The sequence below is a fragment of the Tympanuchus pallidicinctus genome, unplaced genomic scaffold (genome assembly GCF_026119805.1).
Source record: "Tympanuchus pallidicinctus isolate F22 unplaced genomic scaffold, pur_lepc_1.0 scaffold6, whole genome shotgun sequence".
Classification (NCBI taxonomy): Eukaryota; Metazoa; Chordata; class Aves; order Galliformes; family Phasianidae; genus Tympanuchus; species Tympanuchus pallidicinctus.
In genome coordinates, this window is record NW_026294780.1 from 5,753,575 (window position 1) to 5,780,979 (window position 27,405).

Below are 27,405 nucleotides of genomic sequence, written 5' to 3' on the forward strand. Positions count from 1 at the left end.
GACCTAAGCAAATACAACCTCTACAGCAATCTGCTTCAGTACCTCACCACTCCCTCAGTAACATCACCAGGCTTAGCTAATCATCAAGTTAGACTACAAAATTTTCTCTCTCAACTTCAACACAAATCCAGAAGAAATTTAAAAATAAATCATTTTACATGCTAAAAATCACCAAACCTCAAAGAGATTTTCTCTGGAAACTCAGACAAGATAAACCACAAGGATATAATATAGTCGTCTTATACTACTTTGGTTCCAAGGAATAAAAAAAAGCATATAACACAGCTCAGTACAGTGGTCAGTTTTATTATGCCGGAATCCACAAATGAAAATTCAGCTTCGCTTTTGTCAGGTACTCTGTTAAACTTAAAATAAAAATAAAAAAGAAGAAAAATATGTAAAGTGGTTAGCAGCAACACTGCACATTTCTTTCATGGGTAATTTACTGTGGAACAGATGTCAAATTCTCTCTGTGCTATTCAGATTCAAAGGCAAGCCCTAGTCAGGCTGCTGAATTCACAACCTATACACACCGAAAGTGTATTATTAATGATTCTCCTGATAATCAGCTAACAGAGAAGTTGACTTCCTTCAATAAAAACTACATCTATAATAGTCTTCTACGAAAAGAATATCACATTTGTCCACGTGTACTTAGTCACACAGAATAAAAGACACTATCATTTCCTCCCCAGAACAGCATCATAGATCTTTCCAGTTCTCCTGACTCGGACGTCCCTGAAGCCAGCTGCCCCAAGGAGCTCGCTGTACTCAGCTGCTGTTCGTTCCTTTCCTTCTGTCTGCACCAACATGTTCAATGAATACAGCTGGGTTTCCACAGGTCCGCTTCTGTCTCCTCTCAGGAGTGATTCAACCAGTAGCACTCCACCACCTGGTTGAACAAAGAGTGTTATGAAAACCCTGCGAAGATGGGATATTTTTCAATTGAGTTGTTAGACCAGATCCTATTCTGTTCTTTCCATAAGCAGCAGCCTCTCAGTTAAGTCTTGTTTTTTCATCACAGAGGACAAGAAGGGAGAAAAGGCATTGGAGCATCCCACTTTTTGGCTATCCCGTTGCTGAAGCTGTGTGATCCATATAACTAATGGGTGAGAGTCTCCCTTTCTTTTCCCCAAAGCTCACACCTACCAGGTCTGCAGGCCTTATAAACTTCTGCCAGCAGCTGCCCACATTTTTCATCATCCCAATCATGCAGTATCTTTGATAAAATGTAGAGGTCAGCTTCAGGGATTGAATCTTTAAAAAAATCTCCTGTAAAGCAAAATACGTGTTCCACACAAAACTCCTGAAACAAAGAGGAGGTTCAGCAAGTATCTTTTGTTCTCTTAAAATCTAAGGACTCTAGGTTTGACCTATGACCCACATCAGACCTCAACAGACTAACCCAGTAAAATGGAGCTACACCATAAATCCATCAGGAGAAAACACGTTTGCACCTCCTAACACTAGTTACACAGTCATGCCTTTTACTCAGCATCTGGTGTACTGCATTTACTGCATTCATATTTTTCTATTCACAGCTTACTTTCTCATCAGCACTCCTAGTTCTTTGCATCACTGTACATATACAGCCTTTCCCCTGTTTCTTCATCTTTGCTTTAACATATTTCTTCCCTTCTTCAAAAGCTTCTTTCTTTTCTCATAACTTTGAGCAATACTCAGTCCTTTCAATAAAGATTTCTGAAGACATTAAACACAAGATGTCCCTAAACACATTTTCATCACAGATGGTACAAAGGCTATTTGAGGACTGGATAAGAGGAACACACAATGCTCTGCACACCAACTTTGGCTGTCAGTACTTTCACGTTGTCTGGATAAGTGACTAATTCAAGGCAGTGTTGAACAAGGGCACTTTTGGTCACCAATCTCCCCAGTGAGCAACCAGCCATAGGCAACCCTTGCCCACCACAACCCTGCAGGCCTACATCGCCCCACCACTGCTAGCACCTTCCCACAGAGATGTCTGCACCTACCTTCATGGAAGGCAATCCGTCGCTCCTCTGAGGGAACCAATCGCTCTTTGGCCACTTGTACAACTTTGGGCAGGTCATAAACAGTGACTGTGCAATTTGGATACAAGAAAACACATTCTTGGGCCAGAGCTCCTCCACCACCTTTGTGGAGAGAAAAGTAGATCAGTGCTGAAACAAAACCACCTTGTTCTGCACACCTACTGTAAAGCAACGTCAGCAGTGGTGCATCCAGCTCTACAGCACCTGATGGCATACGTTTGTCCTCAAGTGCCATAGAAAAGGAAGAGGAAGGACAGCAGTGGCCACTCCAGCCTGCAGGGTCAGCTCCAGCTCTTACAGCCCTTACACAGCACCTCAGCCAGTGGTGGGTCACAAAAGGTGGGAAGTGAAAAACAGAGCTGCCAAGTGAGGGATGGAGCAGTAAGGTAACCTAACAGGTTCCATAAATCTCAGCAGTGCTCAGCAGCAATGGGGAAAGAGAGTGCGGGCATAATGGCACATCAATATAATGGCACTGACTGTAGGAGAAAGAGTCTGGCTCTGGAAGAACATATCAAGCAAGGAAATACAAAAGAGCAAATCTGACATGTAAATGAGATGAGCCACTATATGCACATATGAGAATCCACGGACAAAAACTTGAGCTTCCTAATACTCACACCAATCTAATATTTTTTAAAAACACATGCAGAATGAGAAAACATCCCTCTGTTGCTGACAAGATTAAGATATACCCTATCCATTGCTTTGCCCATCATATAAAATAGAAGATGCTCTTCTGTATGTTTTTATTTGCCCTCCTCAAGCTTGGAAAAATAATTCAGAGGCTTTTTGAAAAAGATCTACTGATGCTCACCTCCGAGATCATAAATCTGTGTGAAAGGAGAAAGGTCAAATGCAGTAAGTACATCTCTGCCACATATACTCCAGATTGAGTTCTGGCCAGCCAAGAACTTCAGCATTTCTTCTTCTGATCTAGTAACAGACACAGCATACAGAAACGTAACTTAGAAATGTAACTCATAGTATTCTTAGTGACTCTTATCATAGAATTCTTACTAAGAAATTTAGCTTAAGCATTGACATCTCATTTTATTTGCAACCAGTATCTTCTCTTTGCACATAAACCAAGCTTGAGACTTATCCAGCAAAAAGGAATAGGTATGCACTGATGCACTTGAATTGGGAATTAAATATAGCAAAGTCAATGAGTGTATTACTGCTAGTTCTTGTACTTCAGGGAGACCTGAGATTTCTTTTTCATAATAGGAAATTATACATTCCTATTCAAAATATCCAAGTGTTCCAGTAATGGATATTGCTGAGAAGGGAAAACTCTGCATGATGTTTTTAATGAATTGAATTCTCACATCACAATATTAAAACTCAGTCATAATTAAAAACAAATTTTGCCTACCACAAGAAATATATTTATATTAATATACTAATACCTGTACATGGCTCCAAAGAGGTCTTCAGATGAAATGCCAAAAGCTCTTTCATATTGATTTCTTCCTTCTCTAAAATAGCAATAAAAAAACCCCAAAACATTATCATATTAGCATGGATTCCTTCTTTACTGCAAACACACACAGGAGCTGAGGTTAGTAGACAGACTATATGTCTCTGTGCCATGGATGTAATGACATCCCTGCCTGCCACTCCCAAAAGATGGCGAAATATTTCAACAAGAATGTCTTGTTCTCCATGGAGCTACATTTGAGGCAGAGGTGCAAAACTGGTGTGATGATCACCAGTCACCACCTTCATGCATAGCCAGTTTTTCATTTGTTGCAGACTAGAATAAGTGAGACTCCATGCCCTATAGTGAGCTACTCTATTATGCCTTTGCAATAGAAGTATCCTTAGTCATTGCTACTCATCCTTTATTTTGATGTCTCCAAAAATAAAAGCAACTGCAATGAACAAGTTGTCTCCCAAATACCAAAACACACAGAGGTCCTTTCTAGATCTACTGTAGGGAGGAGATAGGAGGAGAAATGGACAAACATGCAGTAGCAACAGCAGTAGATTTTTTTTTTTTTTTTTTTAATTTTATTTTCTCAGAACCATCCAATATCTTCTGTACCCCTTCTAGGGACGCTAAGAAGAGACACACAAATGTAGCAAAGTAGCCTGCAACACCCGCATCCTCATCCTCACCTCACAGTATCAGTCAGGTAGTGCCAGCACAAGTAGACGGTATTGGAGTAATACATCATAATATGATACTGAGACTTGGGACTTGACTTCGTAAGGTAGATATTGGAAATTTCTGTGTTTCTGTAGAAGGCTAAGAGGTGAAATAAATACATTTACTAACATATATGATATCATCTTGCCAAGCCCATTGTACAGCATGATATATATACACATTATCAGAACATATCTGTACATCCCAACAGAGAAACACGTTGCTTCTACACTTAGTTCTTCCAAAGGTAATGTGTAGCACAGTATTCTGGGGTTGGTGAGGGCTGGTGAAATCTGCATTGTCCCATTTAGCATGGGTAAACACTATCTACCTATGTTTCCTTCAGAGTCAAACATCTCAGGAACAGCAAGAGGAACATTTTGTAAGGTTCATTATTTATCTACATGCTTCTGCTGTCAGAATAAGTTCCCTGAACTCCTAGAGCACCTGCTGTAAGCCTGAAATAGGGCAAGAAAACACAACCACACCAGGACTCAAACATTTCAAAGTTCATCATCACTAGATGTCTGATGGGCACAGCCTTTTCTGATTACATGGACTCAAAGACTTCAGGGCAAGATGGAATTCCTGTCACTTCTCAGTTCAGACCAGAAACCTAACAAGCTCCTTCACACAATGGTAAAACTTCCAAAGAAAACAAATGTGCTTTTAAGTTGCCTTCACATTTTGTTTTAAAGCTTAAAATCATGCCCACACATCATACTTCTCTGGACACAAGTTCTGTAGTGATAGTTATCTTGTACAAGATCATTTAAAGCTCTTGCACAAAGAAGTTTAGAGATAAACGAAACCCCAAGAGAGAGTTTCTGTATGTCTCCAATCATGCCGACATTTCCTGCTTCTTTCAGATGATCTCTTCTTTAAGCTATGGTAACCGGCCTAAGACTAGGTATCACCTTTCCTCACACTGGACCTCAGTTTCAAAATCATGAGAACTCTAAGAGTTTTCCTTTTTTCCTTCTACCCTTTAAAGGGTGCAAAGAAGATGGAGCCAGGCTCTCTTTCATGATGCCCAGTGCCAGGACAAGAGGCAGTGGGCACAAACAAGAATAAGGGAAGTCTGAACACCAGACAGCACTTCTGTGTCGTGCGGGTGAAAAAGCACAGGCTCCCAGAGGCTGTAGAATCTCCTCCTTGGAGATCTCCAATAGCTGCCTGGACATTGATCTGGGCACCCTGCTCTGGGTGGCCCTGCTGGAAAGGAGTCAGACCAGATGAACCCAGAGGTCCTCGTCAATCTCAACCATTCTGTGATTCCCCTTCATCTTCCTTCTTTACCTCCTTCTCGTCTCAGCTCTACTGCCAAAAGCTTCAATCCCACACAGGCATCCAGAAGTCTTTCCATCCCCATGATGCTTGTACCCAAGCGTGCAGCAATGACATCTAAAGATAGAGGTTGTCCTGACTCCAGCAGAAGATCGAAGACTCCTAACTCACAGGCAGTGAACATAACCTGGAAGTGAGAGGAAGGGCTCAGGTGAAAGTACCAAAGTTAACTGCATTTCCAAGTTGTTTTGTTGGAGAAAATATGCACATAATAAAATATTTTTTTTACCTGAAAAAAAAAATTATTTTATATGCACAAGTCCAGCTGAATATTCTCTAAGCACTGATAATGCCATAGATTCCTTATAGTGCAACCTTATTTTTATGTTTACTAGCCAAACCAAACAATTTTTCAGACTTATAAAGTTCATGCTTAAGGGCCATTCTTCGGTTGTGAATGTTCTTGATTTTAGCTTTGTTTCAGAACACATTTACAAGTCTCACTTGTTTGGTTGCTCTGTTTTTTGGGATTTTTTTTTTTTGGCTTGGAGAACTTAAGCAAAGGTAAGACTGTGAGTTTGTTGGCTTTATGTTTTGTTGGTTTGGTCTTATTCAGAGGAGGGGGTCATTCTTTTTTTCTTTCTTTTTTTTTTTTCCCCTCCCCTTTCAACTAATTATTTAACATATGCTATAGGGAAGGGGTGGATATCCCACTCTGTAGACCCTCTTTGAGTAATACGCACACACAAAACTGATTTATTTTCAGGTACCAAAGTCCACAGCTACAGCAGAGTCTCCAGGGAAGGGAGTTTTGTCTCAACCGAGATGGCAGCCTTATTCAGGCCAACAAAAATGCACTGTCTTTTCAAAAAGAGTGAAGGTGTATGTATAAGCTTTAGAGAGAAGCCTTAAGACAGACATACACAACTACACATAACAAAAATATCCTTCTCTAGCTGTAAACAGTCAAATTTGTAAGTAGCAGATAACCTATTTCATTGACCACCTAAAAGCCCCCCAAAACCTGCATAACGTCATCAGCTCATTGGACTACTGATTATACAGTGATTTGATAACGTCCAAGGGAAGCTACTCTTACCCTCAGTAAGAACAGCATGGCTTAACCAAAGTTGAGACTGCTTCTCAAAAACATCATATTGCTTTTAATTTTGAAAGTGCTGGGCAATCTTATTTCTCACCAAGCAGAAAGGTCTGTCGTCATCTATTTTTTCCTCTCTTCACTAAGTGTTCTGCACTTCTGGAGCCTTTGGATTCAGCAGCATTTACAGACCTCTGAAGTGTATTCCTTTTGTTACCATGTTGGCTAGAGGTGCAGCAGAAGACAGTAGGAAAGATAACTAGAGTTGTAAATGAAGAAAAAACCTCCACTGCATTGGAAGACAGGATTTTTCTGCCTATGTCCACACACAAAGGCAAACATCAGCAAGTGTTAAGGAAATTACAACTATTCATTCTAACCTTGTGCCATGATCAGATGCTGTCTGGAAAAAATAGCTTTAAAGAAGACCATCCTTTTAAAGTCAAAAAGTGACAACAAATGGAAGTTACCAAAAATTGCCTTCTGCAAAATATAAATCAAAAAATCATGTGAGAAGAAAGGAAACTCTCTCAGAACAAATCTGAAAAGTCTTACCATTTGTTGGGTATGAAAAGGGAAAAGGCAGAAACGCAAGGCAGTCTTCTGGCTCTCAAACTCCAAAAAAAAAAAAAAAAAAAAGAAAAGAAATCCCATGATATAAGGAGCCTTGCTCATTTGAGGCAGACAACAAGTTCTCAGCTATAATGCACTGTGCTTTCAAAGCCTCCAGCAGCGACAAGATCTGCTCATCCTAAGGTCAGTGGGATCTCAATAAACATTAATTCTAACCTGAGGAGCCAAAGTTCTCAAACTTTTGTCTTCTCAAATTTCCTTCACAGCTAGATGAGGAGATAGGATAGTTTCCTATGAGACAATTTTCTTTCTAAAGGTTTAGATTAAGGAACTAAGGTGAGATTTTTGAGTATATCTTTCACTTTGCTTTTAAGATTTCTATCCAAGACTGATTTATGGTTCTTACCTTTGAGACTAAAAATCCATTGCTGTATTGAAAGATGATTTGAGGATACTCAAGGTCTTCTGTGGAGTCCATCTTCCTTTAGTACTGAGACACAGGTTCTCTGCTCCTCTTAATTTAAATAAGCTTCTTTCCACTAGGCACAGCACACCAGCTGATCCACTTAATCTCATTGCTTCTGAGAAACACTTTGGTTAACAAACACATAAGCTAAGTTATTTACCTTCAACAGTTTTTTTAAGGCAGCCTCAACTATTTCTTTGCATCTTTCATCATCAAGAACCAGGCTAAGAAGTGTTGGCGCAGATTAAAGCAAATACCATTGGTTCAGTGGTCAATTAACATGATGGTATTTCAGAAACAACTGAAAGTTGAAGATGTCTGAGGAAAAAACGAGCTCTGAAGATCACAATACAGAGCAGATATGAAGAACCTGAACTCAGTATAATGCACCAGTTCATAAACCAAACCCAAGTCTTATCCTAGGCTTCTTCAAAAGCAGCTCTATCCCATCACACTGATGTCTTGATGCTGAGAGACATTCCTAGTACAGGAAGCCCAATGAAATGGAGGACAGAAGACAACTTGGTGGCATGCTTCTTCAGAAGTGAAACTGGGACATTCTCATGGGTTATGAGTGGAGGAGCATCCACTCAGTTCAGAAAGGTCTAGACATCCTCCTAGCCAAGCCAAGCATCTCTGACCTTCCCAGTTTCACTCATCCATCAATCATCATGAGCTAGGAGACACACACAGTCTTTACCTTGATACCACTGAAACAGGGACCTGTTCAGATTAGAATAGCGTGACATCAAGGCTTAGCCATACAATTTAAAGAATGACATAACTACTGCAAAGCATGCAGGAGGGGACCTGAGAAGTGCTGTGACAGGCACAGGTCCACAGACTGCCATGAAGCACATCCTATCCATAGGCACAGAAACAGCAAGACCAAGGAAGGGCTACAAGAGCCTGTCTGCTGTCCTGCTTTGTCACAGTGATAAATTTGTTCTGACAGTTGTCACGCAAGCAAAGTCTACAAAAAAAATCAAAAAAACAAAAACAAAAAACAAAAAAAAAAAACCCTAAACTTACTCCTCATGTTTTCCTTTATTTTGCAGGTGACCACGAGATGACCTCCAAATGACAGAGGTGGAATAGATGTCATCTTCATCATCAGCCTCACTGTTCATTACACCAGCTTGTAAATGCTGGTCATCATGCCCTCAGCATTTTGTAAAAGCAGGCCCTTTCTAGAAAGGAAAGAATCACAGTTTTTATATTACACATTTAGTGACCCTTCAGTCAATAAGATTAAATCAGACCTGACTTGGGTGATATGGCCATGGCAACATGTTACAAAATAATGCTTTTCCAGTTGTAGTTTTTTTCCGTGCTTCAGCAGTAAGGTTAACAGTCAAAACCTGAGCAATACAATGCAGCTCAACACTTTGTGTATTTTATCTCACTGCATCTTTAAAAAGGTGCACTTACTGTCCCAACATAAAATTTTGATGTTCTCCTTTTCCTAGGAATTAGGGTTGTATTTATCTGCAACTGCAGAAGGCCAGTTCAGTGCTTTTCCTTCGATCCTACCTCATTTTTAGAAGAAACAGGCCAATTCAGTTTCCTATACTTTCCTTTTTGCCACTCTGAGGATGCAGCAAAACTTTAACAACTGAAAGTTTCCTTTTGACAATCCATATTTTCTATTATGTTCCTTTCATTATAGCCAGAAAATACTGTATTTGTTTCAGCCAGTAATAAAACAGTGAAATATAACTAGCTAACTGTAACTAACTCTTGAAGTAGTTATCAGCCTTTTTCCCTTCTGTACACAACGCAAAAACCATCTATGTTTCCTATATTCTATCAACACAAGGTGTACTGCATTACCAACGCGTTTCTGCCAAATATAAAAAAGCTACAGCTCACCCAAACTGTACAGAGTTCACCATCCTGGACAACACAGCCTGCAATTACAGTGTTATGGCCTTGCCTGATGTGTCTGTACAGATTAGATTCTGCTGGTTTTTTATTGTGAATGCTGCAGATCGAACCATACCTCCTTGCCTGCGACTGTAAAATGTGAGCTGATTTATACAAGAGGTGGCTTCTTTGAAGGAAAACTAGACAACAGATTCCAATAATGTGGCTACACTAAAAAAAAAAAAAAAAAAAAAAAGCATCTTCCCCAGCTATCCCCACACCCCAAAAGATATTGACTAATCACAGCTATCATTTAGGTAATGCATATTGGAATTGTGATTCTGCAAAATTCATTCACTTCACCAAATCTAAAACTGTTCTCCCCTGTTCCTCAGACCCATTCTAAAGACAGTTCTACAGGAAAAGAAAATGCTTAAAACATCTCAATTCTTGTAGTTCTAACTAAATAACAAAATGGTTATGTGCATAACTGATAGAGCCCAGTAATGAGCCGTAGATCCACTCCACTTGAGGCAAAGTTGTAGGTACAAGAGGCTCTGGTTATAAAACAACCACACAGTCGATTAAACCACCTGGAGTTCTTTTTCAATTGACTAAATCCATCTGTCAAGGACACCAGATGCAATCATCTAATGGGATTACTACCAGCAGAGAGATATAGGGGAGGAGGGTTACGGATAACTCACATCAGATTGATCTAGAGCCACATGCACTGTGTTGCTGTTTCCAAGTAAACTTTACTGGGGCTTAAAGCCTAAGCCCCTTGTAAGCTAAAAATGCATTCATGGAGATGAACTTGCAGTGGATTTCTGCCTCTGAAAACCCTATCAAGGTTTTTGTCATAGCACTTAGATCACACTCAGGCTAAAGCTGATACTTTATCTTCAGGTTTCTGCTCTGGTAATAAATTCATCTTTGCACTACAGACAAATATGACAAAAACAAAACACCATTTTTGTATAATGCTTAAAAGAAATTCTTAATGAATAAAACATATTTCAAGTAAAACTAATGTGCCTGCTGGTGAGAAATGACAGCTGACAGTATATTCATGCATACAACTTTCTTTATGAGCAATAAATCTCAGGGACACAACAACACCAACAAGCTTCTATAACACTACCATGGAAACAACTGTTCTCACTAACGTTCAGCCTCTGAACATACTGAGTTTATTGTCAGGTGTCTGTTGGCCTGGAAGTTCATTAAGATAATAGCTGATGGTTTTTTTTTTGTTTTTTTTTTTGTTTTTTTTTTTAAAAAAAAGAATGCTAAAAAGCTAAGACAGTATCATATTTTTTCTTTGTCTGAACATCCAGCTTCAATGAAACTTTCTTCTTTTTCACTTCTTGTTCTTCTCATGTTTGGCTACCAGTTTTGAAACCAGCTAGTTTTAGTTTTTCCTGTTTACATCACATACAGTACTGGCAGCCATTTGTAGCAGGCAGGAAATCCTGTATACCCAGCTCAGTCTCTTTCCCCTTTCTCAGCAGAAACTCTGATTGAGAACATATTTGAAGTCATAAGCAATGTTACTTCCAAACTGAGCTTCAGTGACAAGTCTCCCCATGGCTTGACATGGGTAAGCACCCCTCTTATCACCTGCGGACACATCTCAAATGCTTGTTACAGCCTTATGCTCTTTGTGATCAACATTCAGGGCAGACAGCAAAAGGGAAAGACACTGACAGTCCTTCCCTTTCTTGGTTAAGGTAGACAGTAGCAGACACTCCTACTAGTACTTCCTAGGAGATTATTCAGGCATATTCCCATAGTCATGCACAGAATTGCAGGGAAGATCTATCCCTGCAAGATGATAAATACTTGCTTGGGCACTTGCTGCTGGACAGGTTGAGACTTCTGGGCTGCCCAGAGAACCCCCACACCATCAACCCTTTTCTTTGTCCTACAAATAATCGTTTCAAGGATGGCACTCCTGAGCATCCCACCCAGACCAGGGGGAACTCACTTTACAGCTGCCACAGTGCACATGTGACTAGATTAGTTATCAACTGAAGAACATTCCAAACAGCTTTATACTTTCAGAAGTTGTACCTGTACCTATGGCAAAACCAATCTACAGATTTATTGTTAGGTAGCAGAAGATGCTGTTGGGGCCATACAGCGTGTAAGAGGAAAATTGGTACAGTGTGCTTTCTGTATTATGATTAGGAAAAAAAAAAAAAAAAAAAAAAAGGCCATGCATTACAGGCCTTCAGTCTTCAGATTAGGTACAACAGAAAAATACTGGTACACTTCCTTTTGATACCAGTAAAGTGACACTTACACATAAGAACATAAGACAGCAATGGGATCGCTTCTGCATACCCCATACTGAAGCAAGAACTGCAACCCGTTTGCAGCCTTATACACACTCTAGAGACAGCTCTGTAAATTTATTGTGATTCTGCAAGAGAGACTCTGCAATTAACATGCTTGTCAGGCTGGAGAAGGACCACGTCAATATAATACAATATAAACTTAATGAAATGACTGTTGCATCCAGATTATAACCAAACCTCAAAGGCAGCATATCAGACATAGGCAATGCATATATTTTCTTTTAATCATCATTTAAAAAAAGATTTAACCTGTATAACAGTACAAGCTAACAGAGGTTGCTTTTCCTTACCCATTTATAAATTAAGGCACATACCAAACTACTCGGTTTAATTGCTGCCTTAACTAATACCTGTACCCCTGCTCTTAAACACGAGCAGCTGCAAGTCTCTTACACAGTGTGTTCAAAACTGCCTTAAAGCTGACACCTGTGATGTCCAGACTGCACTGATCAGTCATCAACTACACAATCCCATATTTGCTATGTTGGAAGCCAGTGTTAAAATTACCATTTACTCTTAACAGTTTTCAAGATGCAATTTTCACATGACATTTGAAACGTTTTATTAGCACAACCTAATCAACCATACCCTTTATTTTATGTCACTGAATAGCTTACTCTACAAAGGCAGACTCAATTAGAAGAAATACGGATATAGTCATGGTTTTAGTAACCACTTCTTACTCATCCCAATTACTTCTGGCAGTAAGACTTGCCCATTATCAAAATTACCACGGCAACCAGTAAGCAGATGAAAACAGATGAAAAGCCTCACAACAAGAGACTGAAGGGCTTGGAGCATTCCTGTGTATAGGAAGTAGTTTCTGTTGAATAAGCTACTCTTCCAGCCATATTTCAGATAAAAACGCTGATATCAATCTCTATTTCCAGTCACTTTGCAAGGGAAATAAATAGGAACACTAACAAGTGGGATAATACATGTATAACTTTGATGCAATGAAACAAAAGTTATGCATATCTCACGGCAAGTCAAAGCAAGGAGTAAGAGTCGGATAACCATTGGTACATAATTCTCATAGCCCAATTTCAGGAGTTAAAACATGCAAATAGATACCTTTGCATAAATTCTCACAGTTGGATTTCTAGCAGCTAAATGCTTGAGAGTAAAGTTAACAGAGTAGCCTTACGTGCTAGTCGGTATCTGTCCAATATTCACCATATCAATATAAATTCAGTACTTCAAAAGCATTTTGGGATGTCTTTGATAATTATTAGTTGTTAACTCTTAATGAATGTTAAAGAAGGTAAAGACCAACTAATTTTTTCAGCTCCTCAAAGTCAGTCCTGCAAATACAAGCAGACAATCAGCATCACAATATTCTTCCAGAAGAGAGCAAAATATCAGTGACTGTAATATGTAATCTTCTAGAAGCCATTATAAAGCCTGCTGGTATTCCAGATTCTTTCATTTGAAACACAAAGACCTCTAGAATGCACTTGGTAGAGATATAATGACATATAATCAATACAGAACATGTGATTACTATCAAAAATAATGTTCTTCATGTTATCGCACCACCGAGGTTTTTGAAGTATTACAAGCACATACCTCAGCAATAAGAAAAAAATTTTAATAGATGGTACTGGGCAGAGCAGAACATAATTATAGCTGTGTTTGTATCAAAAGATTACAGTCTCAACAAGTTTCTTTGCAGTTCAAAGACATCATCAATGCTGAATTTGGGAACCAATAACAGAAACGTGGTGGCGCCCACTACAGTTCCACGGTACATCCACACTTATCACAGAGTAGAAAAATATCTGAACAGGTTTTAAACTGACTGCCTTGTGGGTGCTGTTGGTTACTTGCAGTACAAAAGCATTCAGCTATAGGCATCATTATCAAGGCCATATGGAGTGAAATAGACTAGAACATGCCGAGTCCTGGGTTACCAACAAATAGAACAGATGGAGTAGACAAAGAAGCTGGTCTATAAAGAAGTACCACTGTACCATGCCTGTCATTCAGCTGACAAAAAATTATCTTGCAGTCCCAGGTACCATAGGATGGCATTATTATTTTTTTTGTTTGTTTTGGAGTCCATGTCACTGTGCATCTCACTATGTAACTGAATAACAACAACCAAGCACCACCAACCTGCTCACTGCTATGAATGAAGTTAAAGTTAGCCCAGCCAGACCCAGGTTACAAGGAAACAGGATGCAATATTCATTTCAGTGGATTCAGCACTGAAAAGACTTTGGAGAGCTTTGAAGCAAAACATGCATCTGAAACAATACCTCAAAGTGTTAATACTAGATGAAATTCTGCAGTGAGCATATTTATTGGGCAACTTTAAGCAGTAGTTTTAAGAGGCTGTGATTGGGTCAAGCTGGCTGAAAGACAACTACCTTCATATTCTCTCCTCACATTTTAAGTAAGCATTTGCAAGTAGCTTCAAAGCACTTTTAGGCTTTTAATCAACTGAATACTTTATGCTACTGTACTTTTTGTATGTTGTATGAAGACAGTGCTCAATATGATGTGTCAGGCTAAACAATCAAAGCCTGACAGATAAACATCCTTCCCCTTGCCTCTGTCAGCCCCTGATTGCTCTGATCTCAGACACTGCATTGGACATCAGGGGAATTTAACCTGAATTTAATCACTTCAGGTTGGGATATCAAGCCTACTCTTGGTGCCTTCTTTAGAGCGAAAAGCCAAACCACCTATCCAGCACTGCTTTCTTTTGTATCGAGAAATAATCTCTCTTGGATTTTCCTAATATGAACACTTTTTGATGACTGCCACTGCCTTAAGCACTTTCACATTTGGCAATAACACAGTGCATTAACAGCATGAAGGCTTCCTGAAAGTAGCACTATATACTAGCATTTCCCCAATTACATATATTAATTGCCAAGATCCTGACATAAATCCCAATGGAAATCCACAGGATACATTGTGGAAATACTAAACTAGTAAGAATCCTAACCCTGAGCTCAAAAACATTGGTATTGACAGCCTTAGGTCAACTTCTTACAGAACTGCAGATGTAATCACAGTTGGTTTTTTTTTCCTTCCCTCAAATATGACGTTACCATGGATAGCACATCAGTTATTTGATAGCAGGCTAGAGTCACAGAGATTTACAAACAGGCATTCCATCAAAACTTGCAATCAACATTATAGTGGGTTTCAGCCAAACTGTTACAAAATATAAGTTTATCTTCAAGTAGATAGATTTCTAATACTTCAGCAAAGACTGTAGAAAATTAACTCATCAACAAAAGCAGCTGCTCAGAATTCAGGAAACTGGTGGTATTGAGATGACTAGATAAATCAGTCTGTGGATTCAAGGAGAGAAACAAAGAGGCACTCCCCACATCAGTGTAGGGAAAACTGCACCCCAGGAGCACACATCCTGCTGAATTAACAGTGGATGCAGCTGTATATGACAGGACTGGCAAGACAAGCAGCTAAGCCTCATTATTCAAATGTTTGTTTGTTTTAAACAAAATGATTCTCATACAACAATTCTGCAGATATTAACATACTGACACATGAAAACAGCGACTTCAGTTCACTGGAAACAGGTTTCTCTTTAATTTTACCATAAAAAGGCAAAATAAACTCTTTCACTGTAACGTTATAGCTTTTCATATTCCTGAGCTCCATTTTAGAAGCAAATGTAGTCTTAAATGCATTTAACAAGAGACACTGCAGCCTTACTTTCCAACACCACAAGTAAAAATAATTTAGCAAGAAGGCCCCTTTTTCAAAAGACAATGGCTAGCTCTGTACGTACCTGAAAAAACGCTTCAAGTGGCTCTAACATCACCCGAAGTAATTAAAAGCCAAGTATGTCAACAAGGCAACAAAACAACTTTTCCACCTTTTTACCACTGCTTTTTTACTTCCTACACCAGTGTGCCTTTCTTACATGGAAAGTATTACTACACAAAGGGCATTACATACCAGAATAGCTTGGGCAACAAAGCCTGGCACTATACAGATGTATGAAGGAATCACAGCAGTTTAAAAGATTTCCTGCATATCTTAATAGTCAGTTTTAAGAATCATACGAAAGTCTTGTTATCTGTCTCAATCAGGAAAAATTCTACTTTGTTAAACATGATTTCATTAAGTACACCAGAAAGCATTTTAGATAAATCTGTAGGTCAAAGCTTGTCACAACTGGAGTTCCTGTAACTGGCACATACATAAGAGAGGAAAAAGTAAATCAACTGAAATTACAATTTAGAAAACTGAAAAAAAAAAATAAAATAAAATAAAAATAAAAATAAAAAAAATCCAGAAAGCAGGTTGGCTTTTAGCACAGTAGGAATTCAAATACAAGCAGAACAACTACATTGTGGTAGAAACCTAGAAAGAGACAACAAAGCACAACAGAACTTCAAAAAAAATCAGGCATCTATTTTAGGGACTAGATGCAAGTTATGCATTGGTTGAATCAGAAGTGTTTTCTTATAGCAGTCACACCAGTGAGGTCTCATTTACGACTTTCTCGCCCTTGTGTCCAACCACAGCCTTTTCAAACAGTCGGGGCCTCCACTACCCACTCCAAGTACTCCTTTGCTTACTCAGTGATCTCCTCCGGTACCTTCGTTTCCTGCTTGAGCTTCTGCGACTACGGCTTTTTTCTCTTCTGTCTCGTTTACGTTCACTACTGTGAGTTCTTCTATAATGTGAACGTCTGGGGCTTACACTTCTTCGACGAGGACTATGACTTCGTCGAGGACTGTAACTTCTGCTAGAGTGTCTATAATACCTCCTTTCCCTCCTCCTTCTTTCATCCTGGTAAGTCGCATCTCTTCTGTGCCTGGTTCTCTCTCGCTTACCCTTACTCTCATCAGTGTTTATGCTGCTACATGAACGGCTCTTTCTTCTCCTTGGCTCTGTGCTTTGTTTGCTTTGCTCACAGCGCGAGTCCTTCTTGCAGGTATTCTGCTTCTGGTTATTGGCAGGAACACATGACAGTGTTGAACTTCTTTTCTCTGAACACCTCTCCGAGTCCGTGGTATGAAGTTTCTGACCTTCTTTGACATCAACTCTGTCATGAATATTGCCATTCAAATACTTGCATTGAGCATTTACATTCTCAGGGGATGGTAGTTCTCTTTGAGAGTCTGATGCCAGTTTGTCTGTAACAGCCTGTCCTGAGGTAGAAGTGATGCAGCTGGATGACACGGTGTGCGGAACATCACTAGCAATTTTCACAGTGCCAGACTGAGATGCTTCCGTTTCTTCTTTGCTTTGATGAACTGCATCCATTTTCTTGCTAAGAAGATTGTTCAGTAGTTTCTCCCTCAGCTCTTTTTCTTTTCTTTGCAACCCCAGTGCTCTTTCTTTTTCTTCTTCCACACGTCTGAGCTCAGCCTCCTGAAGCTTTCGTTTCTCCTCTAGTTGCTGAAGACGGATCTTTTCTTCATTTTGTTCTTGTTCCAAAAGCTTTACTGTCTGAAAGACAATGAAAGGGAAAGTAACAGTAAAGAAAATACTTATAGATCTGTTCATGCTTCCAAGTCGTACCATAACACATAAGCAGCAAACTGGTAAGAAAATAAAATGTCTTATGAACAGACGTTGAAGGTCCTAAAATAAAAAGATTGCTTCCTCTGCTACAGGAGATAAAAATAAATAAATACATAAAGAATGCTGTAACATGCAGTTGTTGTAAAGTGAAATATCAGTATAACATCGACAAGAATTTTGTGGATTCAGTTTCAGCAGTTTCACAATGCAAAGAAAAGCTTCATCTTTATGCACCCTTAGTATGAGAAATGTAACACACAAGCAAGAGCAACATATGCAATTTGAAATATTTGATAATTCTCAAGCTCAACACTTGAAGGTTTCAGACAAATTTAAAACTTAATTTCTCCTACAGTTTTGTGACCTATAATTCATAAACTATTTTACAATAGATCTATTAAAAAAAAAAAAAAGCAGTCACGTAGAAACTGATTCTCACATTGTCAGTCACTTTACTGACACATGACACTAAAGAGAGATTCAAACTTTTTTTTTTTTTTTTTTTTTTTAAATTCCACCCCAAATGGCTTGGTGCAGTCCTCAATATTATAGACAGAAAATAAAACTCCTATTTTATGAGTCTACTTGGCCACAAAATCCACAAGAACTACTCCTCTTTTCTCCCAGCATACAATTGACCATTTAGCCCTGTATGAGCTCTAATTCAAAAACACTATTGGGATAGACCAGCATCAAAGAACAAAGTGTGCTTTGCCACACTGCTTTTCATTCCTGCAAAAAAAATTTCAAGTGTATTACATAATACCTTAACAAAACTTTACCCAAATCTTAATCAAATACTAGAGAAAAAATAAAACCATCACCATTAGAGACAGAATCTAACATTCAAAACTTTAATTGACAGTACTTGCTCCGGAGTATAAATCATTCTACACGTTTTTTTAAACATCAAATAATGAAACCCCTTTCTCTGAAACCTGAAATAGTGGAACTGCTGAAGGCTACAGTGGAAAGAGTACCAAAACCCAAATCAGAAATGAGGAGTCTTATATCTTAGCGTCTGTTTAATTAACGTTATCATGTTTACATTCTTTTCCTAGCCTTGAGAGGACTACCAATTAGTCTTGGAAGGACTACAGATTCAAGTTCACTTTTTCATTCACCTTTATGTGCACATTTTACCAAGGGCTCATTGCAATGTTTTCAATTTTTGAACTAAACAACAGGTTTAGTACAACCCCATGAGGAGCAGCAGCCCCCCACTCCCACCTACATCAGTTGTTCTGCCGGGTTTCTCATTAGCTTTTGCAATAAATAATATTACCTTTGCCCTGCTTAGCAGTTCCGCAATTAGCCTAATGGACTGAAGATTTCTCTGTGCCAACAGGAGCTTCCTTTCTTCTAACTTTATCTTCTCTTGAAGTTTCTTTTGTTCTTCAGCTTGAAGTTTCTCAAGCTGCTTTTTGTTTCGTCGAACTTCACGATCTTTCTGCTTCTGTTCTCTCTTGCGCAATTTTTCTTCTCTTTTTCTCTCTCTCTCATATTCTTCAAGTTCTCTCTGCTTCCTAAAATGAGATTAGATTTTTACCTTGTCTAGGGCAGGTGCAACTTTAGACTCTGGCTACATATAAAAATATATTTCGTACTCTGAATTAGTTTTTTTCTTAATATACGTTTGTTGATTACTGAATAACTGAAATAAAAAACAGTGCATTTTTTAGCCTTTACGTGTGCTGATAAAAACAATCACCAGCTTGTCAATATTTAAAAATATGCTGATATTCAAACATAAAACATGGTTATAAGAGATTAAAAAAAAAAAAAAAAAACAATTCTATAGAGACAATAATGATACATTACTGGGCAGCTAGGCATCAATCATCACAGTGAGATGAAAATTTCCAAACCAATTAACGAGTGCGTGGGTTGGTACTTTTCATTGCAGGCACCAAGGAAAAACAGTAGCTTATGCTAAAGCTTTCTGAGATCAGACTTACAATGGATTATTTTAAAGAAACTGACTATTTTGCAGGTTTGTTATGTTGAACCAAACAGAAGTATATGTGACAACCTAAATAACTTACTGAGTAAATTAATAGTTCTGCTTCAATAAGATGGTTTACATCACACTTCTAGAAACTGTTAAATAATTAGAAATTAAGCAGTGAGAAATTATACCCATCAAAACAAATGGGCATCAAAAATCTGCATTAACAGTTATATTCTGAATAATTGTCACCTGACATCTGGATTTACATCCATTTTCTTAAAATACCACTGTTCAATATGCTTTCATCTCATTCTTTTCTAGAAAAATACCAATGCTACGAGCAAACAAACTTCACAATATTTGTTACTTACTAGTAGAAGAAATGTGTTTCAAGACCCTAGAATTAAATACTTACAGAAAAAAAAAAGTTCAAACTATCCTTCTTCATCTCCAAGTCCCACAATCCCTGAACCTTACTACCTTGAAAGGACTACAATATTCTCACTCATTTTTAAGTGCTTTGCTTCAGCTGCAGGAATAAGTAAACTTCTCAAGTACTCAGTTGTTTTCTATTGATGCAAACAGGAATGAGTAACTGCAGTTTAGCCATACTTTACTGTTCAGGATATAACTGAGAGCCATAAGCAATAACTACCTTTCTTCCTCTCTTTGTTTTTCCTCAGCTTCCTTCTCCCGGCGTTTTTGTTCTTCTCTCTGCTTTTCAAGCTCTTGAAGCTTCTGCCTTTCAAGCTGACGCTTCTTAATTGATGCATCACTGAGGTGTTTTGTTGAGTCAAAAGAAACCTTTATAGAATATAAGTTAAAAGAGATGTAAGCAAACAGAGCAAACCAAAACAAAAAAAAAAAACAAAAAAAACCAACAAAAAAAACCAACAGAACAAAAGACAGTGTAAATACAGTCAGAAACAAAGTGTTTTTCAAAACAAACAAGCACTAGAGAACCATAAGATGATGACTGGGAAATGTCTCTGAAGGTTACTTCCTACATGCTAGAACAATGAGGTACCAATTTACACTTTTCTGTGTTTTGATAGCCAGCTGTAAACTGCATGAGGTTCAGGCCCAGGCTGTCCAATGTTTTCCAGAATAGCAAATTGAAATTTCAACTCATGTATGCCACAGCTCTAGGCAGAAATGGGCCTTAACAGAGGCTTCCCTTTGTGTGCAACCCTGCAATCCTGAAGTTCTTCTGGGGAAAATAAACAGTCCTAAAACATTTAGCATCTGGTTTAAGCAAGTGCCTGCTCACCTACCCTAGCCTAAAGATTCACAAATTGAGATATATTAGGCTGTTGCTTATAGCTATAGATTTAACACAGGAAAAACAACATGATGATGCTGCATACAACTGAACAGTGAGATCTGGGGAAATGCTCATCTTCTAGAATGCATGGACACGGCTTGGCCATGTCCAGCTGCACCCAAGAACACACATCACACTCGTGGTGTCCTCAAATCCTGTGTGAAATACCACAACCTGGTTTAGTGGGCAGCACCTCTGTCCACAGCAGAGCATTTGGAAATAGATGATCTTCAACGTCGCTTCCAACCCAAACCACCGAGTGATTTTATAACTCTGCAATACCACCCATGTGCAAGCAGGGATCTGTAACACAGGCTGCTGTATTGTGGAAGACATGAACCATGGAGCACAGAAGGAGGAATACATACCGTGCAGTGTAATTTGGTCAAACAACATAAAAACAATGTTTCAATGAAAGTCCTGTAGAAACAGAGCTGGACAGTCTTCTGACCTTGCATGAAAGTGATCTGTCTTGACAGCACAGACACAGTCTTCTCTCTCTGCTATCAATTCCAGGGCAGCTGCCAGGAAGGCACGCATACTCTTGCAAAGAGAAACTAAATTTGGGAACCTCAATCCACTGCACGCAAGTGACAGTTTGAATTTCACATCCCCTTGAGAATAGGAGGGTATACGTACAACACTGTGTACGTTTCAGCTGACCAACTTTGATAACCAGATAATAACTGCCTGAATTAGAACTTAATAAATTAATATTTGCGTGCTCCCAAATTACATAAATGAGTACTCAAGTTTTTTCCTGAAATCTGTTTGCTCATTGGATGAATGAAAATCAAATATACTGAAATAAGCAAGCAATTCAGCCAATATACAAATACACAGACAAGTCTCCTAACATATCACAACCTTTCCTTAGGCCATACTTGCACAGATATAACGTGAAGAGACTGACAGATAATCTCCCACCAATAACTTCTAAGACAACGAGGTCACGGAGAAAAAGATCTGAAGAACTCAGCATGTAAATATTATGAATTCAATACACTGGATTCACAGAGAAATAGGCTAACATGTTGTTTCAATGTTTGAATGGCCTTTCTGTTCATGAAGTTCGCTAATCACAATTAACTCAGTATTCCACAGGCCATAGAGGCCACGCAGCATTACTTCACAATTCTGACACTTGACAGATAGAGCTTCTTATCAACACAAGTATTAAATATAAAGGCTATTACTCTTCCCAGAATTTCTAATTGTTAGTGTATACAAAAGAAAATGCACTTCAAAGTCAGGCATAGCAAGTCTGAATTTGCTACAAATTATTTTTTAAATTAAAACACAAGATTTGCAAATATATATTACTTTATAAAATCCATCTAACAAGTAATGTTCCCAATAGTTGGTAGTTGCTTGGCTGTTTTCGTATCAGTAAATGCTTTGTTTAGGGAAAAAAAAAGAGCAAGAGCAAAGCCTCATCCTGCTTTGTTTACAGTCTAACAGCATGTTTATTCTACCACTTTCCTTTTAGAACTGCATTAGGACTGGTTCCCCATACCATATAGTAATGCCAGCTGTTCTCACCGTATAGTAATGCCAGCTGGTAAACAACTGTACGCTTTAGGCACTATGGAATTAACATTTATCTGTGACAACAGCTTCTTACCTTTATATTGCAAGCCACAGCCTTGCCATCATCACCTTTAAACATCAGCTTCATCCCTCGCAGGGCATTCATGGCTTTAATGAAACCTGCATACTCCCGATACTGAACATAAGCTTCAAAATTTAAATGGCCTCCAAAGCTGAACGTGTGAAAATTTCTGCCAGTCATTTCTTCTCTGTAAGGGTCCAACATGGGTATGTCCACATTACGTATTTCTCCAAATTTCTGGAAAACTTTTGTAAGGACTTCTTCACTTGGCTTTTCTGAGCCGGAGTCCTTTGCTGCAAACCACTTACAAGGTAAGCCTTCTAGATGAATGGTATCCGGCCTTTCCCCTGGCAAAGTTTCATTCATGTCTTTTGCATCACGGAAAAACGAATCCCAGTCATGCCTGGTAGGAAAGTCAATCTTGTATTCTGCGGCACGGACTTTCAAAATGTCAGAGAAGCCACTCAGCTTGATCGTTTTGCCATCGAGGCACGCAAGGAAAGACTTGACTAAACTTTTGTTTTCAACCTCTCCTTCGAACCGGATGAAATCCATCGTGCTTTTGGAAATCCGCAGAGTGGAAAACTGATGGGTTTGCACCATCCCTTTCAGTCTTTCCATCACTTCCCAGTTCGAAATGGACTTTCCGGGTTGTTTCAGCTGAGGAAGTGCCACACTGATGGTCATTTTTGTAATGGGTTTAAGGTATAACCCACAGGGAGCACAGAGCTCTACAGCTTCTGATGTATCATGAACTATCGTTGCAGCAGCCATAACACAGAAAAAGCACAGGATAAGAAAAAATAAATAAAATAAAGATGCAAGTTTAAAGTTGCAGGCCCACAGTAGTCAAATAAAACAGCCCTTATCCGTAAACAATCCAATTCTTTGGACATTTAACCATTCCCAACCAACGTCTCCTAACACAAGAGTCAATTACCGAGCTAAAACCGAGCGGCACAAACATCTTAAATTACTTTACAACCACCAGAACCTACAAATAATTAAAACTCAGCAAGGCCTCAGAAGAAAAGGAGCCGACGGCAATCTCGGGGCACACACGAAGCCGGCTCGCGGCGACGGCTCGGAAAGCGGCTCGGCTACCCCTGCTGCAGGGAGGAAGGAACGGGAGCGACGTCAGCCCGCCCCGAACAACAAACGCACCCCAGCGGGGAGCGCTGCGAAGGCTGCCCCGTTCGCCAGCAGGAAGGCTCCTCGCGAGCTGCCTGCAACGACACAAAAACACCCCTTTATATAAAGGCCCGCAGCCCCACCACCGGCCCTCGGCAGCCTCACCACTACGAACCACGACGGCGTCCCCGACCAGACGCCGGCGGAGGCGCGGCTCCCCGCCCCCTCCCCGCCTCACCCGTAGTCGCCGGGCCAGGCCGGGTGCCGGGTGGGCCCCGCAGGAAACGGCACCCAACCCCGCGTGCGCCGCCGCCGCCGCCGCGCGCAGCCGCCGCAACTTCCGCTTCCTGTCCGGGAGCGATGGCGGCCTCCGCGGCGGTAGAGTGGGACAGAGCGGGCGGTGGCGCATGCGCAGCGGGCGGCGGCCGGTGGCTGTGGCGGAGGCAGGCGCTGGGTGGTTGCGCTGGGTGCTGTGGAGCGCTGTGTTTGCTATATCTGCGTTCTCCCTCAGAGCAAAGAATTATAGAATCGTTTGAGTTGGAAGGGACCTTTAAGGATCAGATCATCCAACTACCCTGCAGTGCACATGGATACCTACAGCTAGATCCAGGGTACTTAGGGCCCTGTCCAGCCACTGAATCACAGCACTGTAGGGGTTAGAAGGGACCTCTAGAGATCAAGTCCAACACCCAGCTAGGAAGGCGTCTGGACAGGTCTTGAATATCTCCAGAAGAGACTCCACAGCCTCTCTGGGCAGCCTGTTCCAGTGCTCCATCACCCTCACAGTAAAGTTCTTATGTTTGTATGAAACCACCTCTGTTCCAGTTTCTGCCCCTTGTCCCCATGTTGTATTGCTGCACGCCACCAAAAAGACTCTGCCTCCATTGACTTGATTCCTGCACTTCAGATAATTGTAAACAGTCTCCATCAGAAGAGGGGTGGCCTGCAGGGACAGGGAGGTGATTGTCCCCCTCTACTCTGCTCTTGTGAAGCCTCATCTGGAGTAATGTATCCAGGTCAGGAGCCCCCAGTACAAGAAAAACAGGGAGCTGTTGGAGAGGGTCCAGAGGAGATCAGGCAGCTGGAATGAAGACAGGTGGAGGGAGCTGGGCTTGTTAAGCCTGGAGAAAAGAAGGCTGCGGGGTGACCTCACTGCAGCCTTTCAGTACCTAAAGGGAGCCTACAGACAGGAGGGGAATCAACTCTTTCAAAGGATAGATAACTGCAGGACAAGGGGAAATGGTTTTAAGTTGAGGGAGCGAAGATTTGTGTTGGATGTCAAGGGGGAAATTCTTTACAGAGTGGTGAGGGGTTGGAACAGGCTGCCCATAGAGGTTTTGGATGCCCCATCCCTGGAGATGTGGAAGACCAGATTGGATGGGGTCCTGGGCAGCCTGGTCTAGTATTAAATGGGGAGGTTGGTGGCCCTGCATGTGGTAGGGGGATTGAAACTTCATGATTCTTGAGGTCCCTTCCAACCCTGACCATTCTGTGATTCTGTGATTCTGTAAATAGTGATGAGATACCTTCAGAACCTTCTCCAGAGTGAAATGCCACAGGTCTCTCAGCCTTTTCTCATATGGGAGATTTTTTTTGCTCCAGGCCCTAATAATCTTTGTCACCCTCTGCTAGACTCTCTCTAATAGCTCCCTGTCTTTCTTGAACTGTGGAGCCCACAACTGAACACAGCACTCCAGATATGGCCTCACCAAGGCAGAGTAAAGGGAAAGGATCACCTTCCTCTACCTAGTGCAAGAGCTGCACTCTTTTTAATGCACTCCAGGATGCCACTGGCCTTCTTGGCCACAAGGGCACACTGCCAGCTTGTGGCTAGCCCTTTCTCCACCAGGACACCCAGGTCTTTCTTTGCAGAGCTCCTTTCCAGCAGATCATCCCCTTTCCTGTACTGGTGCACACAGTTATTCCTCCATAGGTGCAAGACTATTCACTTGCTCATGTTGAACCTCATAAGGTTCCTCTCTGCCCAACTCTGCAGCCTGTCTGGGTCTTGTTGAGTGGCAGCACAGCCTTCCAGTGTGTCATTCACTCTTCCCAGCTTTGTATCATCATCACACTTTCTCATGCATTCATCCAGATTGCTGACAATTGTTTGAACAAGCTTGGGCCCAGGACTGACTCCTGGGGAACACCACTAGTTACAGGCCTACAACTAGACTCTGTGCCATTCAACACAATGCTCTGACTAAGGGGTTCGTGATTGTCCTTGAATGTCTCCAAGCATGGGGAGCACCTGCAAAGGAAGACAGCCTCTCACTTGCTGTTTTCTGACCTATCTGACAGCTTGTGGTTTTCCTGAGAATCAACTCAAAGTCATGTTTATGAAAAAACTTCACAACCCAACAGTACAGAATTTGGCTGCATAAACGCAAGTGTCTAGTGTTATTCAGGATGCTGTGAAATATCCAGGCCACATACATGGGGCTGGACAGTCTCCAGAGGGACTGCATATTGTCAGCTGGAGGCTGTGCTGGGTGATCTGCAGTGTTCTGAACAGCGGAATGCACAGGAGGTGGACAACTGAATTCAGTGCTGTCTTGGGGGCTGTGAACTCAAGGTCATGTTTGCTTTCTACTGCTACTTCAGGAGGACCTGAGGCTTTGCAAGTCCTGGACTGAACCTACTGCAGCTCAGCTAACAGATACATGGGTACCTCAGTGGGCTTCAGTTCCCCACACCAAGAAGATGAATCCTGCTTCTGTTTAACAAGCAGCTATCTGCATGCAGAGACTTGAATTCATAGGTCTTAGTCTTTAACTGGATGACATTCTTGGTGCTGTCAATATTCAGGAGTTGTTTTATCAGCAGATATGTTCATGGGAAAAGGAAGGGAAATATGGAAATCACTGATGTGTCCTAAAAAAAAAAAAAAAAATCACTAGTATATATAATAGAATCATAAAATTGTTTGAGTTGGAAGAGACTAAAAGGTGAGACAGGCCCCATAAGTGAAAGTAAAAAGGCAAGAAGGCTTCACAGTGACTGAGAATAAGGGGGGTGAAGGGGAATAGTTAGAGATAGTTTACAGAAGCAAGGGATGGCAGACACTGTGTCTGGGATAGTGAGGGGGATGAAGGCCATAAAGATAAGGGTTTGAGAACAGCCCAAGGACATTTGGCAGGGAGGTGATGAGATGTCCACAGGGCAAGAAGAAACTGGTTTGGGGGGATGCCCCCCCCCTGAAAGGCCAGGAGTTTACAGCGAAAATGGTCAGAAGCCTTTGCGAGGAAAACAACAAATCTTCATCCCACAACCCACTACACATGTGCAAGAGGGGAGGGTCAGCATGCTAACTAACTCTTGGGGTTTAATGAATATGTATCCGAATTCCGGGAAAACTATTGATGATGTATTAGTTTGGCCTATATCTGTAGCATGATTTTTCCTGACAGCGTGCAAGTTAGGTGGATCTATCGCCCTTGCACCTAGGTGTCTGTGCAGCACTGAATAAACTGTACCTGCTTTGTAATCTTACTTGGGTTACAGAGTTTGATTCCGCATGTCAAGACCTTTAAAGGTCATCTAGTCAACTCCCCTGCAATGAACCACCTACAGCTGCATCAGGTGCTTCACCACCCTTATTGTAAAAATGTTTTTCTTTATACCCAGTCTAAATCTCTTGTCTGTTAGTTTGAAACCATTTCCTCTTTGTCTGTCAGGACAGAACTTGCTAAAGAATCTGTCCCCTACTTTCTTAGAGCACCTCCCCCCCCTTCAGTTACTGAAAGGCTATTCTCAGGTCTCCCCAGAGCCTTCTCTTCTCCGGGCTGAATAGCCTCAGCTCTCTTAGCCTGTCCTTGTAGGAGAGGTGTTCCATCCCTGGGACTATTTTCTTGGCCCTCCTCTGGACACACTCCAACAGGTCCATGTCTCTTCTGTACTGAGGACTCCAAATCTGGATGCAGTACTCCAGGTGAGGCCTTAGTAGCACGTATTTGGGGGGCAGGATCACCTCTCTCAGCATGCTGAGATTCTTTTGATGCAGCTCAGGATACAGTTACCTTTCT

At 40.7% G+C, this 27,405-nt stretch overlaps 2 protein-coding genes across 6 annotated transcripts; both read right to left on the minus strand.

Annotated features, from left to right (window-relative positions):
- Positions 1 to 285: 285 nt before the first annotated feature.
- Positions 286 to 23,593, minus strand: ASMT (acetylserotonin O-methyltransferase). Of its 3 annotated transcripts, XM_052664720.1 has the most exons (10): positions 23,556 to 23,593; positions 8,649 to 8,806; positions 7,557 to 7,741; positions 5,491 to 5,665; positions 4,161 to 4,290; positions 3,449 to 3,517; positions 2,854 to 2,972; positions 1,998 to 2,138; positions 1,150 to 1,272; positions 286 to 892 (listed from the first exon to the last, which is right to left on the minus strand). In XM_052664720.1, exons 3-10 carry the CDS (start codon positions 7,626 to 7,628, stop codon positions 681 to 683), a joined length of 1,041 nt encoding a protein of 346 aa, XP_052520680.1. In that variant the 5' UTR covers positions 7,629 to 7,741; positions 8,649 to 8,806; positions 23,556 to 23,593; the 3' UTR covers positions 286 to 680. The 3 variants fall into 3 exon arrangements, with proteins under 3 accessions (XP_052520680.1, XP_052520682.1, XP_052520683.1); XM_052664722.1 differs by lacking the exons at positions 8,649 to 8,806; positions 23,556 to 23,593 and having other exon boundaries at positions 7,557 to 8,613; XM_052664723.1 differs by lacking the exons at positions 7,557 to 7,741; positions 8,649 to 8,806; positions 23,556 to 23,593 and adding an exon at positions 6,678 to 7,549.
- On the minus strand, positions 13,416 to 23,716 carry AKAP17A (A-kinase anchoring protein 17A). Of its 3 annotated transcripts, XM_052664702.1 has the most exons (6): positions 23,619 to 23,716; positions 23,248 to 23,475; positions 22,262 to 23,004; positions 19,969 to 20,117; positions 18,648 to 18,888; positions 13,416 to 17,287 (listed from the first exon to the last, which is right to left on the minus strand). In XM_052664702.1, the coding sequence occupies exons 3-6, from the start codon at positions 22,934 to 22,936 to the stop codon at positions 16,382 to 16,384; spliced, it is 1,971 nt and encodes a 656-aa protein (XP_052520662.1). In that variant the 5' UTR covers positions 22,937 to 23,004; positions 23,248 to 23,475; positions 23,619 to 23,716; the 3' UTR covers positions 13,416 to 16,381. The 3 variants fall into 3 exon arrangements, with proteins under 3 accessions (XP_052520662.1, XP_052520660.1, XP_052520661.1); XM_052664700.1 differs by having other exon boundaries at positions 22,262 to 23,475; XM_052664701.1 differs by lacking the exon at positions 23,619 to 23,716 and having other exon boundaries at positions 22,262 to 23,534.
- Positions 23,717 to 27,405: the final 3,689 nt, after the last annotated feature.

What these genes read in the sequence shown, in the direction of transcription:
- ASMT (XM_052664720.1), bottom strand. Translation starts at nt 7,628, where the DNA reads ATGGACTCCACAGAAGACCTTGAGTATCCTCAAATCATCTTTCAATAC. An exon ending in TACCTGACTGATACTGTGAG is followed by an intron (nt 3,518 to 4,160) that starts GTGAGGATGAGG and finishes TTGCTATTTTAG; the next exon opens with AGAAGGAAGAAATCAATATG. An exon ending in ACAGATTTATGATCTCGGAG is followed by an intron (nt 2,139 to 2,853) that starts GTGAGCATCAGT and finishes CTCTCCACAAAG; the next exon opens with GTGGTGGAGGAGCTCTGGCC.
- AKAP17A (XM_052664700.1), bottom strand. Translation starts at nt 23,023, where the DNA reads ATGGCTGCTGCAACGATAGTTCATGATACATCAGAAGCTGTAGAGCTC. An exon ending in AAACAAAGAGAGGAAGAAAG is followed by an intron (nt 18,889 to 19,968) that starts GTAGTTATTGCT and finishes ATCTCATTTTAG; the next exon opens with GAAGCAGAGAGAACTTGAAG. An exon ending in AACTGCTAAGCAGGGCAAAG is followed by an intron (nt 17,288 to 18,647) that starts GTAATATTATTT and finishes ATTGTCTTTCAG; the next exon opens with ACAGTAAAGCTTTTGGAACA.